Below are 20,438 nucleotides of genomic sequence, written 5' to 3' on the forward strand. Positions count from 1 at the left end.
GAATGAACTTCGAACATATGTCCTAGTCTCTCATATTCTCTCATGAACTCAACATATTCTGTACGAAGGCGTGAGCGTGCTTGCAGTTTCTTCTCTAGGAAATGAAAGCATTGAAGAGCAATCTCCTTCGAATTTCCAAGATTAATTTCCTTCTTCAAGGGTAGTTCTACAATATATCTTCCGTCTTGAAGGGTTTTTCACATTTCCTGTGTTCCGGCGAATATGTTATGTGATTTATTTCCTCTAGGGTCCAAAATCTCTGCATCTGATGTTCTAGGCTGTGGTCAGATGTGACGAATAGTGATTTCAGTTCTTGTTTCTTGTCTCTGTCTTCATTCAATTGTGGATATTCTCCAGATAAAATCCATCCTAGGTGAGTGTTCTGTAGAGTTGGATATCCTGGTCGCGTTTTCCTTTCCTCCTTCAGTAGTTACAAGAAAACTGAGCTCCGATGAGCAAGTGAGTACTCTGAGGCAGATGGAAGTCTGGATCAGCAAGGATGATATTGTTTGGGATATTCCACTCTTTGTAGTCAATGTATGATGCAGGAATGTTGCCAGTTATTGTGGGTAGTACTATACAATTCATGTTGAAGTTGAAGTCACTGACTGTCGAGTGTACTTGTACATTTACCGATGAGTCAGCTTCAGAAGTCAGGTCACCAAATGCTTGTAGTGATACAGCAGTCGTTCTTTTCTTCTTGAGCTTGAGCTGTTGAACCGCTTGCTCGGAGATGAAGTTGCTTTGAGAGCCACTGTCTAATACAGTGCGTAAGTGATGAAATCCTCCATTAGAGTCTTTGATTTTAACTGAGACCGTACTCAAAAGTACCCGAGTTCTTGGAGCACGTCTAAGCGAGTGATATGATAATTGTTGAGAATTGTCAGTGTGTGGGTTTTGTGTCATGGTGTCGTTTGTTTGTCTTGGGTTGGTAGTTACCCATTTCTCTTCTTCTCGGTGAAATAACGTGTGATGATACTTCTTGCATATTTTACATGCATTTTTGGAATAGCACGACTTCCAAGTATGTAATGGACTTAGACAGTTGGTGCAGTGTTTACTGTTCTTGACTAAATTGAGTTTTTCATTATGGTTCAATTTGAGAAAGTCTGGACGTTTGTACAGTCTGTGTTGTTCTGAGCAAATGTAACATCTCTCTGCAGTTGAAATGTATGATTGTTGTTGTGATGCAATTCTTGGTTTAGGTTTCGGGTGATTTGTGGTAAGCGGTTGTGTAGAAGGACAAAGTAGTAGTGTCTGACAGCGTCTTTCTAAGAAACTAATGATTTTCTTGAATCCTACAGCTTCGATGTGAGCGTGTTCTATTTCAAATTCTAACCTTAATTTTTTGTCTAAGTGAGAGAGCATGAGTTCATTAAGAAGTAGGTCTAATATACTTGGATGGGCGTTTAGGGCATTCAGAGCGTCTATGCTGCCTTGGAAAGTGTTGATTAACTGACTTATTTCACTCTCAGTTGAGCTGAGTTTGCTCGAAGATTCCATAATTTGCCTATTATATTCAGCTGTGATTAACTTGGGTGAATGATAACGCATCACTACAATGTTGTATGCGACTGGAAAGTTGGCGTCAGAGATGCTGATGTTTATGATACTGTCCTTTGCTTCGCCTTTCAATGAGGAAAGCAGATAGTGAAATTTCTCTATGTTGGATAATTCATTGTTGTTTATTACTAGGCTTTCGAAAGTATCCTTAAAATCTAACCAAGTAGTTAGATTTCCACTAAAGATAGGAAGATTAATTTTAGGAAGCTTTATGTTTCTAGACATGTCATGTGATAACTCAGTTGGTACCTCATCTTTCACCTGTGTATTTTGACTATTGAAAGCCTTCGTCAGTTTAGCCTCGAGCAGATCGATAATGTCTTCGAATTCTATTCTATAGGTAGCATGAACTTCTCCGTTTTCATCATCGTGTAATTCTAGTTCACCTTGGATTTGCTTGAATTCTTCGTTAATGGAAAGTAGTCTATTTAGTTTAACTTGAATGAGGTTGACATCTGCAGTATTTATTTCAGAATTTACAAATTGCTGAATACGATTTACAGAAGTTTTTAAGATGCCTCGTTTTTTTGTCAACAATCGTTTTTCGGCGTTATCCATGTCTGTTCTATTGTTGTGGCAACAATGAGAGAATGTTATGTAGTTATTTAATTAAGTACCTTCTGTGATGTTAATTGAAATTATTATTCTTCGTTTAGTTTAGAACCTCCGTGGTAGATGGGGTTGGCTTCGAGACTTTGTAAATTAGTCGTATTTCATTAACAGATGGCGTTGAGAAATTAATGAGTTTGTATTGCGAAGGTTGACACAATCCTTAGACTTAAAATGGCGTCTGCTGAGAAGTCGAAATAGAGATGGCGTTAGTTGTAACTCAAGCGAATATTCTAGAAGCGTTTTGATCCGTTTGGCTTTGGTGCCAATTGTTGAATCACTTGATATTAGTCTAATTATTAATGTAATCAATTAATCTTGTAGATTTTTATATAGATGATTGTAATGCAAACTGTATGTCGATTACCTTGTAATTAGGAAGCCAGTCTCTTGGTGTTTGATGTAGCAAATCCATCCGGCCCGGAGGACCATGAAGAAGGAGTCGATAGGTTGTCTGCCATCTTCTCGTGTTTATTAACAAAAGTTACCAATATAGAAAATACATAAATTCAACGTTGCCAATATACAAATATATAATAAAGTTTGATACTAACAATAATATAACTGAACTTTACCTAACATGTTTGAAATTTACCTAACAGTGTGATAGTTTCTGACAAAAGTGTATCTAAAGTACAGAGTCCGCCAAAAAATGTATACACTCTTTGTCAGACTGTATCAGGATATCGATATTGTCAATTGATTTGAATTGCTAGTATATTGTAGTATGGTCTTTCGCTCAACAGATGTCGGTATTTTCATCACAATAGTGAGAAAACAGAATGGCTGGAGCACGCTTGATGTTCGAGCAGCGAAAATGCATTCTGAAGTGGTTTATGAGGTTTGATAATGCCGTTGAAGTGCAGCATCAGTGGAGGCGGGAGTACAAAACAGAACCCCCACCTCACCTAACGATTAAACACATTATTGACAAGTCTGAGGCACATGGAACGAAATGTGATATTCACAAAGGAAGATTGGGAAGACTGCATACAGCTACAAGTCATGCTTTGTCGGCTCTTGTGTTGGAAAGGTTTGTTACTTCTCCACTGAAGTCTGCTACGATGTGCACATGAAGTGGGGATTAGCAGTACAAGTGTACGACGAATTCTGATAGCTGCTAAGTGGAAAGTTTACATCCCACAGTACTGCATGCTATTAATGATGATGATCCTGATCGTCGAATACAATTTTGCGAATGGTATCAGCGGATGATAACTGAAGACAAACAATTTGTGACACAGATAGTGTGTTCTGACGAGGCCCAGTTTAAACTTAATGGAAAAGTGAATTGGCATAAGTGCGTCTACTGGGCACCGGAAAATCCGCATGTTCATGTGGAAAAGGTGGTCAATCTACCAGGGATTCATATGTAGTGTGGAGTATCATCTAAGGGCTTAGTAGGACCCTTTTTCTTTGATGGTACTCTCACTGGAGAAGCGTACCTCGTAATGTTACGCACATCAATTTTACCAGATGTACGTGCATTTTATGGAGCTGATGATGTCTTTACCAAAGGACGGGATGCCACCACACTACCACTTAGCAGTACGAGCTCTCCTGGATGACAATCTGCAGGGACATTGAATTGGACGAAGACGGTCCATTGAGTTCCCTCCACAGTCGCTAGATCTAACCCCTATGGATTTTTACTTGTGGGAAACTGTGAAAGATAAAGTCTATCATCATTTAGCCACGGATGCTGGAGATTACAGCATCATGTGCAGCAATCTCCATTGAAACATTGACTGCTGTATCTGCGGTGCCCGCTCATCATTGCATTATGATTCTGGCTGCCAACGGTGAACATTTCGAACATCTAAAGTAACCTTGTGCTTAACTGAAGACAGTACTACATGTGTGATCAGTATTTAAATGTGAAACAAACACATAATAAATAGTTTTCGTTCCTTAAAGAGTGAATATATATTTTTTTTTGGTGGACTCTGTAGGTAATGGGGAGGGTATGTAGCATGTATGGGCGAATCCAGAAATGCTTATAGTGTGCTAGTTGGGATGCCGGAGGGAAAAAGACCTTTAGGGAGGCTGAGACGTAGATGGGAAGATATTAAAATGAATAATTTCGAGGAAAAATTGTTCCGGGGCTGGGCATCGAACCTGGGACCTTTCGTTTAACGTACCAATGCTCTACCAACTGAGCTACTCGGGAACTCTACCAGACACCGATCCAATTTTTCCCTCTATACCCACATACCTCAAATTGGGCTGACAACCGTCAAGCAACCAACTTCGAGTGCACACTAACTCTGTGTGACTTAAATTGTGGTTTTCTGTTAACGAACAGTGTGCACACTAACTCTGTGTGACTTAAATTGTGGTTTTCTGTTAACGAACAGTGTGCACTCGAAGTTGGTTGCTTGACGGTTGTCAGCCCAATTTGAGGTATGTGGATATAGAGGGAAAAATTGGATCGGTGTCGGGTAGAGTTCCCGGGTAGCTCAGTTGGTAGAGCGTTGGTATGTTAAACCAAAGGTCCCGGGTTCGATGCCCGGCCCCAGAACAATTTTTCCTCGAAATTATTCAAATCAACTTTACAGGGAGTTATACCTGAAATCTTGATTTGAATATTAAAATGGATTTGAGGGAGGTGGGATATGATGATAGAGAATGGATTAATCTTGCTCAGGATAGGGACCAATGGCGGCCTTATGTGAGGACGGCAATGAACCTCCGGGTTCCTTAAAAGCCAGTAAGTAAGTAAGGACTCTGTAGGTAACATTAACACGGCAGGGATAGGGTCTACAATTCCCCCTAAAAATATTACAGTTAAATAAAATCAATTGTACTAAATATCTCACTGTAAAAGTATTTCTATGACTGTAATTCATATCAAAGGAAATATTATTACCTTTATGGCTGGTTTCACCAACCTTCGTTATCATTATAACGTCTCGTTAAATAATTTAATGACACGTTAGTCAATTTTTGTGTTCCACCAAACATCGTTATTGCTAACGCATCTTTAAACTCGTCGTTAATTTATTAGGACCTAATTCGTTGCGTTAAAGCAGTAACGATGGGTTAAGAAGTCAACAACATGGCGGACGTATTCGATGTTGAAATTCTGCAACATAATGGCGAACTTTTATGTGTTGTAATAACACTTTGAATAATCATTTTGAAGATTTAAGTGATAAAGAATTTCACGAAAGCTACACATTAAGGAAATAAGTAATAAGAATGATTCTAGAAGAAACTGAATATAGGTTAGAATACGACAGATAGGAATCACCCACTTAACACCTCTGCAACAGATTCTTCTCGCTTTAAGATAATGTTACGGGAAGTTTTGAAATAGTAATTGGTGATATGAACGGGATGTCAAAGGCTGTATTGTCTAAATATGTGAATAAAGTATCAAACGTACATCAACTTTACGACCACAATACATTCATTATCTTTATAATAGGCCTACAGCTAAATTTCCTGTCGTCATTGACAACGATAGTGTGTGTAAGCTACATGTTCCAGTCATATCTCCTGTCAGTAATATGGCCAAAAGATTCTGCAACAGAAGATCCTATTTTTCATTCAATATTCAAACAATTTCATTTGTAGAGTTCCGCATAAAAAATTGTGAGGTAGTTTCCTTCGTGCTCTGCTTATACACCTTGCACATACGAAACTGTGACAGGTTAGGTTTGATTAGTTTAGTTTTTTGTTATGCCTTGTATATACGATCAGTTGCATCTCCACAAAAAAAATAATAATAATAATAAATAAATAAAATAAAATTCAACGATTTTCAATTCCGAAATCAGCAGAATTACCTCAGCGCTAGTTTATTGAAATTGTAATAGGTTAGAATACGACAGATAGGAATCACCCACTTAATGTCTCTTCAACAGATTCTTCTTGTTTTAAGATAATGTTATGATCAGTACACGATAGCACAACATTCCAAAGGTGTAAGAGGATGCCTTTTTAAATGGAAAGGGTGCCAAGAGATTTTGCTTTTAGGATGCAATGGATAATGGATATCCCTTAAAATCCAATTTAATGACACCTCTTCTGAATTCTACCACACAAGCAGGGCAAAATTGTTACAGGGTGCATAAATCTACATGAAATACAGTATGAAAGTAGTATGCAATTTATGGAAGAGGCGACTTCCCATCCTAAATTTAGGCCTAATAATAACTGTACTGTGGCATCAATTCTGAAGCTGTGTACCTTATCGTCCGCAAAATTTTCTTATATTTCCTTTAGAAGTTACAAATTAACTGCTCTACATTCCTATTTACATTTGGAAGCATCTGGTTTTTTTGTTTTTAAATTACGATGTGACAACATACTGTATTTAGGAAAAATATCAAGAATAAGAATTTTAGATGTTCTTAAAATTACTGCCTGTTTCACGTTTGCCTATGATTGTTTCCTCATGCCAAACAAAGTCAGCCGTGATCATATATGTAACCAATGAAATTCGCGATTTCGAAGCCATGGTCGTATGAGAAATAAAACATGCAAGATATAAGTACAAAATCCCCAGGTTAGTAAACGCACATTAATTTTAAAGAAACGAGGCATAGTGAAACAGTCAACTTTTAAAGATCTCGTTAAAATTAAATGATCCATTTATTGACAAGTCGTTTGTGCTAATTTAAAGGAGTTTGGTTAAACCGGCCATTAATGTTATATCTAGAAAACAGTGGGGAATGTTTGATTAATTGACATTATTTGCAAATAAAATATTTAAAGAAATAATAACTTAATAACTATTAGTCCGATTAAATTCAAATTTGGTAATACAGGTATTATTACTGTTAATTAACAGTAAAAATGTTAAGAAAATCTGTCAAGAAATGTGGAAGTTTGAAAATTCAGTCTTCGTGTCCCTTAACTAAAAATAAAATTGCGAATTGTGGAATATTCTGATATGATGGGCAAAAACTAAGTACATTTTGGTAATCAGCACACAAAAGTCGATAAGAAACGCTGTTTAGTTTCAATTCATAGAAAAACATGCTGCACGTGTTATCAGTATGATTTTTCAACTACATTTCCCCCCCCCCCCCCCCGTGTGGGTGAACATGGTGACTTTTCTATTGAGTTCTATTGGTTCCTTTCATAGTAATATCAGGACATACAAGACTCATTATTGTAAAGTTGCCGGATTTGTTTTGAAAAAAAAAAAAATTCACAAAAAATAAGCAAGTTGTATGCGATTTTCCAGGGATTTAGCTGCATGTCATTGATTTTATGAAACCTCGTATGTGATGGTGCAGAGCATTTTTTTTCAGAGGGAAGGAAAAAGTAATTAAATATCAGTAGGCCTGTAGAAGAATATTAGATAATTCAGTAGAAAACTTCAGTGAATATGGTATCATCGAGAATCAGTGTAGGCCTATTGATCTTTAATTAATTTTTCTTTCTCCTGAAAAATTATACTCTATACTGTCACATAGCAGGTTTCATAAAATCAACGACGTTATAATTTATTGTTTATTGTTTAAGGTGTGAGATCATTATCATTCTTAACTCTATTTTAGACATTTAAGAGGAGGTTGTATGTATTTTTGGTAAAAAATATCGATTTTTCTCTTTTTTGTCTATTTGTGTTGTGTAAAGCCTGCTTAACCATCTCTCATTCTTATTTTGTGTCAGAACTTCCAAAAGGGCCCTTTAAATGTCCAGCACTACTAGAGGCACTCCCCTTTCCTAGTAGAAATTTCTATCAAGGAAAAGTAAATCATAGTTTGAAATTTGCGGGAATTGAGTATATTATGCTACACATGAGGAAATAAAGTGTGTTGTCTTCATTGTTCCCGCCATTATATCATTCTGTTTGGCCCATCCAGATCATCTTCGTAGGTGTCTGCATGGGAAAATCCAAAATAAAATGAGACCTTCAATAATATTATTTGGTGTAGGGTGCCAAACCTGTTTTTGTGGGTGCAAAGACATTGCCAGTTGGTGTACATGATGCTGTATTAAAATTCAATGGGGAAATGGCGGTAGGATTAAAGTTTTGAAGAGATTAGACATGGAACCATGAGCGAACATGGTGAAAGCGTGCAAATATATTGAAATCTCTGGGTGAAAAAAGTAGATATGGATTGTGAGGCGAAGTTCAATATGGAGGGAAAGAATAAAAGATGTCTTAAAAGGGCCAGAGGGATGAAAAAGACACTAATGATCCAGCTTATGGACCAGGTACACATTAAAGTTCGGTTAAGTTTATGTCACTTTCTCATATTTGTTTTTTTTTTATGTAAATTTATCTTTTTCTCAAAAACTACTACCAGTAGAAACTTGAAATTTTAAACACCAATTCATGCCATGAAACTAAATAATTCCTGGTTTTCCATGCTCCACATCACAAAATAAACTAAATAAAAAAAATATATATGTTTTCTGTGAAAAAATGTTTTAAAAAAACTTTTCTTCGAGAAAAATTAAAAAAATAATATAGTTTTTTAAGGTTACCAGCCTACAAAAACCAGCAATAAAAAGAATAGCTATATCAAGTTGTGCAAAAAGTTGCATCCTTCTAGCTCAAGCAGTTCCTGAGAAAAGGTGTATAAATTTCGGGAATTTAACATGGCGCATATAGTATATACGAGCTCCTCTTAATATTATAAAATACATATGCAGAACCTATATGTTAGGCCTACATATATTTGCAATATAAGTGTAATAAAACCATTCATATTTAGGAAAACCTGAAGCATTGCTGACAGAACTCATATTTAACAGAAGATTTGCCAGCCAGAAGTAATTTTGTATTATTTTTATTCTCCAAAATAAATTCTTTGCATAACTTGATTGAAATGGAGAAATACTCAATTTAATATTTCAGCATTTATCAAGTCCACAGAACACTTGTTTCTCACCACCTGAACTTTATAGATAACCCTCAAATTACGGAAGACGTTTTTTAAGGTAAAATAAAAATTAAGAATATGGGGAAACGTACAATCTGACAACCCTACATCAGTGGTTGGTCAGCCCATTATGAAAAATTCGATTATCAGCTTTTAGCGGTATTTTTATTTTAATCAAGGAATGATTATGTACTGTATTTAAATTGGGAAGAGAATGAGAGTGATTTATATCTATCAGATTTATTCCTAAATCTTTGCTTAGAAAGGCTCATACATTGTCATATGAGGAATTAGCTTTATTGTCAATTTTGCGTTATCATTATACTGGTCTTCACACACATTAATGAATGAAGCATTCCTTAGAACTTTATTACAGTATATTATGCAGTGGAAATGCACACCATTTCTTTCTTTCCTCCCTTCAATACTTTTGTGATTAATGTGCACTGGTATGTAATATAAAATTTTCAGCAAATACTTCTTACAACAAACGAAATATTTCTACAGAGAATTTACTCAAGTAGCACCAAAAATTCATTATATACTAGTATTATAAATTTCATTCATTTTTAAATGCGTCTTAAACTTCTTTGGTTCGATTTTAATTAGTACATGGTCATATAAAAATTCGTAAGTTTAATTTAATAGGATATTTTTATGTTTTCACAGTTGCACAATTGTGCACGAAATTGAAGGTGAGCCTTTTCTCTGATAGATATTGATGATTGAAAGTTCTGTTTATTTTCTTTGGTTTGATATGAAATGAAAACTTATACAAAGGTAACTGAAATGTTCTGTCTTCAGCATGGTCAGACAGCTCTGATGCTTGCCGTCTCACATGGGCGCCTGGATATGGTGCGGTTGCTGGTTGAAGCTGGGGCTGACATGAATATTCAAGATGAGGATGGTAGTACAGCACTGATGTGCGCAGCAGAGCATGGACACACTGCTATTGTGAAGCATCTGTTGAGTCAACCTGATTGCGATGCTTCAATAGTGGACTGTGTATGTTAATAATTACACACATTCGTAAATTCGCAAGTAACACTAGACTACACTATAAATCTGACAAGTGAAGGTTTGAAGAGAGCTGTTAAGAAACTGAAGAAATTTACTTAATTGTAACAAAGATCCTTTCCAATATAAGAGCAGCTTAGACAACAGTCTCGGTTGCACCCCAAGTCAGATATATTCTCTATATATAAGAATTAACGTAATATTTGTTACACTTTAATCTTTTCAAATTATTATTATTATTATTATTATTATTATTATTATTATTATTATTATTATTATTATTATTTCATTTTTGTTATTGTCGCCATCGTGATTTCAGGGACATTTCATTAAACGATCTAAAGTTGAAAAGAGTCTTTATTAAAAGAATCGAAGATTGTGAGAACAGTAATTTTATTAGCACAGTTAACACAATTGAATATGTCCAGTTTAGTATTTGAGGCTTCACATTACTTTCATCTCATTGCTATTTGTGAAAATAGGTCAAATTTCAGAGCATTTCAAGTTCTAATATATGATGCGGAACTACTTGTAGTTAATATACATCAGGCATTCTCAACCTGGTACTCACAAGCACTATGGTGCTCTTTTAATGACATTTGGTGCTCTCGTTATGCGAGTAAAAATGTGCTTGCAAGCACAAACGATCATGAAGTCCTTTCTTCAGTGCTAACTTTGCTATATGACCCAGAACAAATAGTGTTCTTATCCATCCATTATACTATTTTAGTGTCCTAATAGGTAAAGGTAAAGGTATCCCCGTCACATGCCATGAAGGCACTTGGGGGGGCATGGAGTAGAGCCCCATGCTTTCCATGACCTCGGCACTAGAATGAGGTGGTGTGGTTGGCACCACACTCTGACCGCATTTTACCCCCGGGAAAGACCCGGTACTCAATTTTATAGGAGGCCGTGAACCTCGGGGCCATTCTGAAAGTTTGGCAACGAGAAAAATCCCATCACCACTTGGGATCGAACCCCAGACCTTCCAGTCCGTAGCCAGCTGCTCGACCAACTGAGCTACCCGGCCGCCAGTGTCCTAATAGGCCTTTCCATATTTCATTATGTATAACCCCTTTCAATTAAGTGTGGATTTAGTCAGAAAAATCAAGATTATTCAAGAGAATAATATGGCTGCTCTTGAGGAACTGAACTGATAGATCTCCAATCCTTTTTACAGCTGAAATATTTGCTTTAAAAGGAGAAATTCATACCCTCTGGGAAGCGAAGACATAAAGAGATTCCAAATACTGCGCAGTGTTTCTCTCAAATGTCTAGTTTTGTTCGGGACGACTTACATATACGAAAAAAAAAATTCTCTGTTATGAAATATCTTAACAACAAAACACGATTATGATTAATTGATTCACATCTAAACGACTTCTCTTTGGACGTCACTGAAATTTTGAATAACATACAGGTTCAAGGATCCCATTACCTTGATGAGTATTTTAAAAAATGTGTACTTTATTTGTTAATTAATTTATTTATATGTTCATATATTAAGCCTATTCAACGTCATGGTGCTCACTCACTCAGTATGAGGTGTAGACGGTGCTCACAATCTTAAAAAGGCTGAGAACCACTGATATACATAGTGGGTCCAAGCATATTGCAAGTATTCCACTTTTCTGAAATTTTTCCTATTTTTTCGACACAATTTTGGTCTCCATTGTGAACTCTTGTAAGCTGTTGATTTTACTTTGGTAAAATAAAGCTCAGTAGATCCATCTTTAAAATTACTAGGCCTCTTGATATAGATACTGTCTTATTTGCACGCATTTAAATTTCTTTCTTTGATTTTTATTTTATTATTCATTTTGTCTGATAAGGTTTCGCTTTCCAAGTTTGTAGGCTCAGAAGTTTGTTTAGAAATCACACTGTGTTCCATTCATATAACACAAGTCTTATAATTCGTTCTGAGATGAATATTTAAGTATATGATTAAATATTTGTTTACTCTACACTGCATTTGTAAAGACACCCTCGAAGTCAAAACAGTATGTTTAAATTTGCTCTGAGGAGGATAGGACGAAGCTATTTATTTTCGGTTTTAATGAACGTGACTCTAATAGTGAAAAGAAAGTCACAAAATAAGTTTCCACATTGTTCTGGACAACTATTTATTTTTAATGAGGTCAGTCTACATAGACAGAAAACCAGTATCCATCCGAAAATTCTATCAAATGAGCCTTAATTACGATAATTTAATGTTTGAAATCCATTATAAAACAAAATAATAAGCCCTGAAGTAAGAAAATTCACTTTGAAACAGTCCCATAGGAAGGGTGGATAAGGAACTGGGCAAGTAATCACTCATATCCACAGTATTTAATTTTTTCATTACATTTTTGCTTCTGATTATTCCCTTACTCGCTTGTTCTTTTATAGTTTATTTTTATCACATATTTTTATTTTTATATTTATTTTATTACCCATTACATCATGGAAAGATGACATGTGCGTACATTCAATCTTCAACAGCAACATCAGTAAACAAAAGTAGTCTATCCTAATAGGAATTCTTTATAATAAGAACAGAAAGTTGCAGCTTGTGTGGGAAATATTTTTTTCATTATTTGATATGGAATAATATATTATAAAGACTGAAGAAATAAGTGTCACTATTAAACAAGGACGCTTTTACACTGCATTCTTCTAATAAACGTCCTATTCTGCATTTTATCTAAATTTTATATTAATAATGTTTCTGGCTCTTCATTTTATAAACATAACTTACTACATGTCGTGGATCATACACACAAATATATATATATATATATATATATATATATATATATATATATATATATATATATATATAAGGAACATAAATTCTGTCAAAAAACAGAACATCTTATAAATGATTGACAGTTACATTTTCATTGCCAATTATCTGTCGGAAAGCAATGTCACTTTTCGAAAACCAGTTCTTTCTGGAATAAGTTTTTCATTTTCATTTCTTTTATTGTATTCCACTGATCATACATTGGCCTTTTAATTTTGAGATGTGCAACAAGTAAAAATTATGCAAATATTTGTGATATATAGTAAACAGATTAATTGAATTTGCAATTCATTTGTTGAGTAGAAGGTATGAATATGGAGAAATTTTGTTAATTGACATCACCTGGTTCTTTCAATTATCTCCCGCATAACAGTGTGTAATTTCTGAGGGTTCATATTAGCTATTGTAATTCTTGTAAAGTCTTTGGTGATGTTGAATATTTTTTAAATGAGGAAACACAAAGAAGTCTAATAAGTCTGATAAGTCAGGTGATCTTGTCCATTGGTCCCTATCCAGGTGTTGCCGAATAATTTACAGCAGGATGATGACAATCAGGGTACCTTTCAGTATACAAAATGCAAACTGCCTGTGCATTTCTTCTGCACTCGCCATGCATTAATAACATATTCACCTTCTTCACTAGTGTATTAGTGACGTTCCATTTTGCACCACCAATGGTTTTAATTGCTTAATAATTGTGTAAGTATTTGTCCACCACTGCAATAACAAATATGTAAACAAACATTCGTTCCAAACCACGATCATCCATAGCAAATATTGTTCTTTTCTTATTAATCAAAAGACCATCAATTCAAACCTGGACATGTTATACATCATTAGATTAATAATAATTGAAGACGAGTAAAATAATATACAAATATACAGCGTGTTCCATTTGAAATAAAGTTAATTCTGTTTCCAGTTAAACTGGAAATGGTATTTAAATAACACTTTCAATATTTGTGTATTTCATATCACATAAATATTTCCCCAAGTTTCATGTAAATCATAGCATAACTACAAAATATATTTGGGGTCTAGAAAACAAAATGACAGTGCGATCCCCTGGTTGTGAAAAATGTTCTAAGTTGACTGTTTATTTCCTTTTCTACAGAACGCAATGTTTGGAGAATAGGTTGTACTGCTTTTTTTTAAGTAAGATATAGGATATATATTTTAAAACTGCTTATTTTACATCAGCAAACTTATATGTAGCTAACATGTTGTTTACAGACTGCTCATAATTGTATCTTTTCCATTCTCTGAAAATTTGTCGACTAAATCTCAAATCTCACATGTTAGCAATTATATTTCTCAGTAAGTTGTTGATTATTTAAAATGAGATCTTATCAGTCTTTCTTATTTGGGTATCCTTACTTCAGATTGATTTTGCAAGGGGTTGAAAATTTGTTATTCGGATATTCAAATTATTTTCGTTTCTGTCTGAAGCCTTTACCGATTGCTTCATTATGCCCAGTTTTATGTGAAAAGTTGGCAGTAGAACTTTCCTTGAGCCCATCAGACTGCTTCAATATAGGCTATAGATTGACAAATCGAACTGAAACCCTGACCGAGTTACTACATGAGTGCTGGCTGTCTTGGGGAGGAGCAAGTGAGAAAGCACGGGGGAAAGGGGGAGAGCACTAGCATTATGTACTTGCAGGTCCACTCACAGTTTGTCAGACCTGCTAACAAAAGCATTAAAAGGTTAACTAGTTGCCTGCAATGCTAGCATAATGAAACCTTCCTAGCCGACAGTCAAGGCAAAACTGAAGAATCTGTTATTGTGGTAATATTGGAGAGTGGTTCTTCTATTGGTCGCAATGCCCACTCACACCCTCTCAGATATTTACGTGGTGATTGGTGACTGAATAACGAGGAGCGAGGAAGAGGGTAGAGAGAAAGAGAGAGATTCCAGAAGTTGGCGTGTTTTACGGGGTTTCACTTGAAGTTGTCAAACTATACATTCTTTGATCCTGAAATGATGTTTGTTCCTCGAGTCACTTGTCATGATTCTAAACTCTAACTCTTGCGCAATTATCCCACTCCCACTGCCGAAGGTAGCATGGAAATGTCTCTGAACTGCTCAGAATATTTAATCTGCACGTTTTAGGAAAGGAATTATGTTCTTTCTTTGTTTCTTGGTCACAAAATTGCCACAGTAGTACCAAAAGCCATGAAGATTGTAGATGCTGTCTCTTAGATTTATTGAATTGTATTTAAATGAGAGGGCTGTGAAAGCCCTAGCACAGCAACCTAAAAATATCTATTGCTGTTTCCCGTCGTAATATCGTATCAGTCCATTAGTTTAATGTTCTTGATGAACTGAACTATGGACTGAGATAGTTGATAGCTAATCAAGCTTTGTAAATTGTTTTCCAAATACGAGAACTCTTTGATGAGTGACTGCATTGCAATCACATAACAGATGAGCTACATACTTACCTCTCTGTAAACGAGAGTACAAGGTGGGCTAATGTTATGTTCCATTCTGTGCAAGTTTTTCTTATGGACATAGTGTCCTGTAGGGCAGTGATGTCAAAGCAAGCGCATTTTTCTGACTTTGACATTGTGTGTGGGCATCAAGCGCTAGGTATGGAAGGAGGAAAGATTATGTATATGAATAAGCAGCCTGTTGGATTAAGAAAACAGTGGTGTGCAAACTTCAAACGGAATGTGAAATTTTATGTCGTTATTTTTATATGGCTTCTTTCTGTTCGATATTATCTATGTTATATGTAAAACAACAGTACTAACACCAATTTCTTAATATTGCTGTTGTGTTTTAAATGTTAATAACATAATAAAGAGTTAAGAAGGAATATTCACATAAATTTCATAGTAGTATAACTATACTATACTAAGTAAATGAAACACAACATTCATAAAGAAAGTGATATCCCTAAGAAAGAGATTGAGTATGACATGATAAGTTAGAATTGAAATTGATGGTATCTTTAGCCTTATAAAAGTAATCAATAAACGAATCAAAACAATATTATAGTACGAAGCAAAGTTACCTAGGTATATGTTTTAACTCTAACTAATATTACATAACAAAACTCTTATCGCATTAAGCTTTTAAGGTGATAATGTTGCGCAAATTCCTATCATCAGGATGTTAAATTATTTTCTCGAAATCTGCTGAAGCTCTAGAGCTGAAGTTTAATTTTCAATACACTATATTCAGTAATAGTGTGTATATATATATATATATATATGTATATATATATATATATATATATATATATATATATATATATATATATATATATATATATATATTTATTTATTTATAGTAATACGTATTTACGATACATTAGATTCACGAAAACATTGTTTTAGTACCTGCAAGGCTACTAAATAGACATATCTGAAAATTTCACTTTTCTGTAAAAAAAAAGTTGAGAAAATATTCCTTTTGAATAAAAGAGCAAACTTGTGAAAAATGAGCATTAAAATTAAAACTTACATTCTTATAATGCACTTATACTTCTCAGACAAATCTAAAAATTAACATGGATACAGTTTTAATAAGTTCTCTTCCCTTTATCCATTGAATCAGTGCTGGCCATCCCTGTATTTAGCTCGACCAAGCGGCATATACTACCTCACTCGTCTGTCTCTTTCCTTTTCACTGTAAAGTACTCAGGCTCTCCTGAGCTTTAAAGTGCACGCTTGCGCCTATGGGCATCTTTTGACATGACTGCTGTAAGGAAACCAATTGCCCAAGAGAACATTTTCTTGCTCACTTAACTTGCTTTTATCAAAATGTAGAGGTCTTAAGAGTGTCTGCAGCTCTCACTTGAGTTCCAGTGATTTTTGTGTTTCTTAAAATAATCTGCTTAACTGGTCTTGAGAACAGTTCCAGCACAGGCTCAGGTCTATGTAAGGGATTTCGGTTCCCTCCTTGGCATCTCACCATCATTTAATCTGTCATTGCCTTGATTCCCTACATGTTCCAGCCCCCAATTTTGTTGAACTGTATTATGTTCAGCCAGTATCATGAGGGACTTGCAGTATTCCGAGACCATTTCTGACTTAACCAAGTGCCTTAAACGCAGTTTGACTCTCTGAAAGTCTAAGAATAAATCTACCATTGTAGCCCCTCTTAATACTTCTCTTGACTCTAGCTAAGGTAGCAAAAATCTTAGTCTGAAAGACTGACTTATTGACTCAAGTTAAAAGAAAGCTTGATGTCATTTTCAAATAATACAGCACCAGTCCCAGACTCAGTTTTAGAATCATCAGTATACCAGACTCGGCCCTTGTTGTTCTCAGGTTTAACCTGCCTCTTCCATTCACTGCGCTCTGGGTAAGTGACAGTGAATTTTTTATAAAACAAAACCCTTGGTTCTAAAATGTCAGTTCTCATATTAAATATCTGATAGATGTCTTTGTCCCAAGGGATTTTAATGTGATCCAAGTGTTCAGTGTTGAACACAATTGTTTGACAACAAATTCTGTGGAATACTATGAGGACCTCAGCCTCAACCCAAAAGGGTAATGGGTTAAGTCCAATCATCATTACTATTGTCGCAGTGAGTGTTGTTCTAAATGCTCCCGTTATTCCTATGCAAAACACCCTTTGCAATTTAAGTTCAGTCCTGCCATTCCTTAACTTAACTCTTGGCCCCCTGAGTGCGGCAAAAGAGAGTAAAAGTCTTATCGTAATAGTATAATATCTACTATGTAATCCTTTGTTTTAGACCCCATGTCTTAACAAGGATCATCCTTGATAATGCAATAATTTAAATGATTTTTCCAAATTAATTTCTTGTCTAGAATAAAAGTCTTAGATATTATTTAAAACTAAAGTATTTCGCTCACAAAATAGAGTAAGTTCCTTCAAGTTCCCTATAGATCTTATTGTAGTGAAATGTACCATTACCGATTTGCTTGGATTAACAAAGAGTTTAGTTCTTTTGCACAAGACTTCACTCTTCTTCAGTGCAACTTGAAGCACCTCGAACAATGTATTAGGAAATTTCCGTCTAACAGTTATGCTAACGTCATCTGCAAATGCAATAGTAAAATATCCACCCTCATTGAGTTGCCACAACAAGGCATCTAGAGCAGGGGCGAAAGAACGCCTCCTTGCAGACAGCCTCTGACCATAGCCATCTCTCCCGTCTTGTTACATAGGGCGATTAATCATCTTACTGTCTCTGATGGCGGGTTGAGTTCATCATAAGAAAGGTATTGTCGGACCATCGGCGCTGTCGTCATTCTTGGAAAAGTTAACACCTCTACTGATTCCATTCCACCAACTTTCCTCCCACCACGCCAAACAGCAGGCCACGAATCTTGCTGAATAGGGATGTTGCCAAACTTCCGTCAAACAGTGTCATGTCTCTTGAATATTGTTTATTAATTATGTGAGGTTAATTATTACTTATTCATAATTTAATTTAAGTAGGTCTAATGACAATGATTGACTTTTACGATTATTTGGAGATAATTATATGATCACAGTGGATATTTGTTGGTTAAATGGAAATTACGTGAAGGGAATCTATTTCGTTTTTAAAGAGAAATGTTTTCGTCATAAATACTTCTTCTTCACCTCATTATCTTATTTTGTTAGGTTTGGAACGTGATCTTGAAGTCCTAATAAAATTGTAGGAATGAAAGAACGCACAGTCATGTACCCTCTTTCTTTCTCATCTGGGTTAGGGACCGGCTATGGCGAAGTTACTACATGCTACGATCTTATTTACATATTTACATACTATATAACATAACATACCGATAATGTGCAGGTGTTCTAATTTATACTTATGAAAATAATTTACATATTTACAAAAGACCAAGACTTGTATTATGCATGAAATTACATATATGCATCTGAGTCACTACTATTGCTGCTGCTGTCTTCACCCAAATTGATAACAAATCTAGCTACTTCCTCTTCTATTAATCGGTAATGTTTCTCTCCCACCTTGGAAATTTATTGCTTCTCTCGCAACCTTCAATAATTTCTTCAGTGTCGGAACTTCTTTCTTTCTTGTATCTTTCTTCTTAAAATACATCAGTCCATATCATCTACAAGAATTAAAGGTTCCCTTGATCTGTTCTTCCCTAGTGATTCTAGCTTTTCATCTCCTGCACAGACTCCCTCTCTCCTGATTTTCTTTATTAGGCGCTCTGACCTGCCTATATAAATTACATAAAAATGTTGTATTATATCAGTATTAGTTAAGTGAGTAATTTTAATACATAATCAATTGAAATAAAATAAGCCTCACCTGTGATCACAGCTGCTATTTTCGTTGCCTCATTTATAGGAAACAGATATTGACCTGTTTGTTTCTCTTCATCGAAAAATGCTATTATTGCTTAATATTTTTTTCACCACTTCATGCTACAGTATTCATGTTGAGTTGATAACACTGGACTGCAAGTGCAAATAAACTGTCCCGCAAGAAGGCTCAAAATTGTGAATAGTGGGGGACAGAAAGGGAGAGAGATAGGAATGCAGGGAGAAAAATGAATTACCGAGGCTGAGAAGGAATTAAGGTTCAGTTCGCATGTTTTATGGGGGCACAGATCCAGTGGTCTGACAATACACAGATGAGAACAATAAATTCCTCTTTCTGTCCCTCTCTGTTAACGATGTTTCAATTGTTCCGTCCTGGAACAGAACTTCACTTGGAGCAAAGCATTAATCAAATTTCTAACATGTGCAAGTTGTTGAATTTTCAGTATTGGGACTATAGGATAAGCTCCCAGTACAGTTAATTACCCTGAAAAGTCCTTGTATGTAAAAGGTTTTTGAATGAAAGCTTTGTCTTTGTTTTCCTCAGATAGCTTCTTGTTCAGTATGACAGAAGCTGCTTTACAATGTTATAAATTAATTTGAACTATTTTCATAGTTAATGAAATTGCAACACTTACTTTAAGCAGCCTCTTGAGACGAAGCCTTAAACGTGATCGAGGATGAGAATGGTGACTTGCTTGCAGACTCTTATTCAATCCTGAACAGATGGAAAAACTATGTTGGTCAACTACTAAATATACATAGGCTAAATAGAAATGATTGGGACAAAATTGAAATACAAACTGCTGAGCCATTTATACCCGAACCCATTATTATAATTAAATTATAAAATTATACAGTAAAATTTGTGAAATACAGAGCGTGAATAAGGTGGAAACTTGTCCGTAAAGTTATTTTTTATAATGCAGAATCTGCCAAACATGGAAACAGCTGCAAAATTTCAGGAATTAATAAAAAACTGCATCTATAATGATGAAAAAATATATACTGTCTTTGTATCTTTACTCACTCAGTCTGGTTACTAATGCCAGTCATTGAAGCAATATTCAGACAGATAATATCATACTGCGCAAAACTTGAACAAGATAAGAGTATTAATTTATTGAAAGAAGGGCAGTTATTTATGCATAGTTAAATAGGAATTTGGGGTTTAGTACTGTACAGTAGTGGCAAAAAAAAAAAAAAAAAACAGACCGACCCTTGTAGCTGAATTCAGAGCCTTGTTCACTCCAGAGCACGATAGACTGGTAACTAAGACTTTCGTGGTTCAAATCCTGCCTGGGAAGGAAACGTTTTTTTTCTTCCTTTTTCAAATTTATTCCCAATACTTTTC

At 35.2% G+C, this 20,438-nt stretch overlaps 1 protein-coding gene across 5 annotated transcripts in view; it reads left to right on the forward strand.

Annotated features, from left to right (window-relative positions):
- Positions 1–20,438, forward strand: part of LOC138707912 (KN motif and ankyrin repeat domain-containing protein 1-like) — a 437,992-nt gene that overhangs the window by 372,370 nt on the left and 45,184 nt on the right. For all 5 annotated transcript variants that reach the window (XM_069837957.1, XM_069837958.1, XM_069837956.1 and 2 more), the window contains one exon: positions 9,825–10,025. In XM_069837957.1, coding sequence (XP_069694058.1) covers positions 9,825–10,025 — 201 coding nt within the window. The remainder of the gene's footprint in view (positions 1–9,824; positions 10,026–20,438) is intronic.

The sequence above is a fragment of the Periplaneta americana genome, chromosome 10, assembly GCF_040183065.1.
Source record: "Periplaneta americana isolate PAMFEO1 chromosome 10, P.americana_PAMFEO1_priV1, whole genome shotgun sequence".
Classification (NCBI taxonomy): domain Eukaryota; kingdom Metazoa; phylum Arthropoda; class Insecta; order Blattodea; family Blattidae; genus Periplaneta; species Periplaneta americana.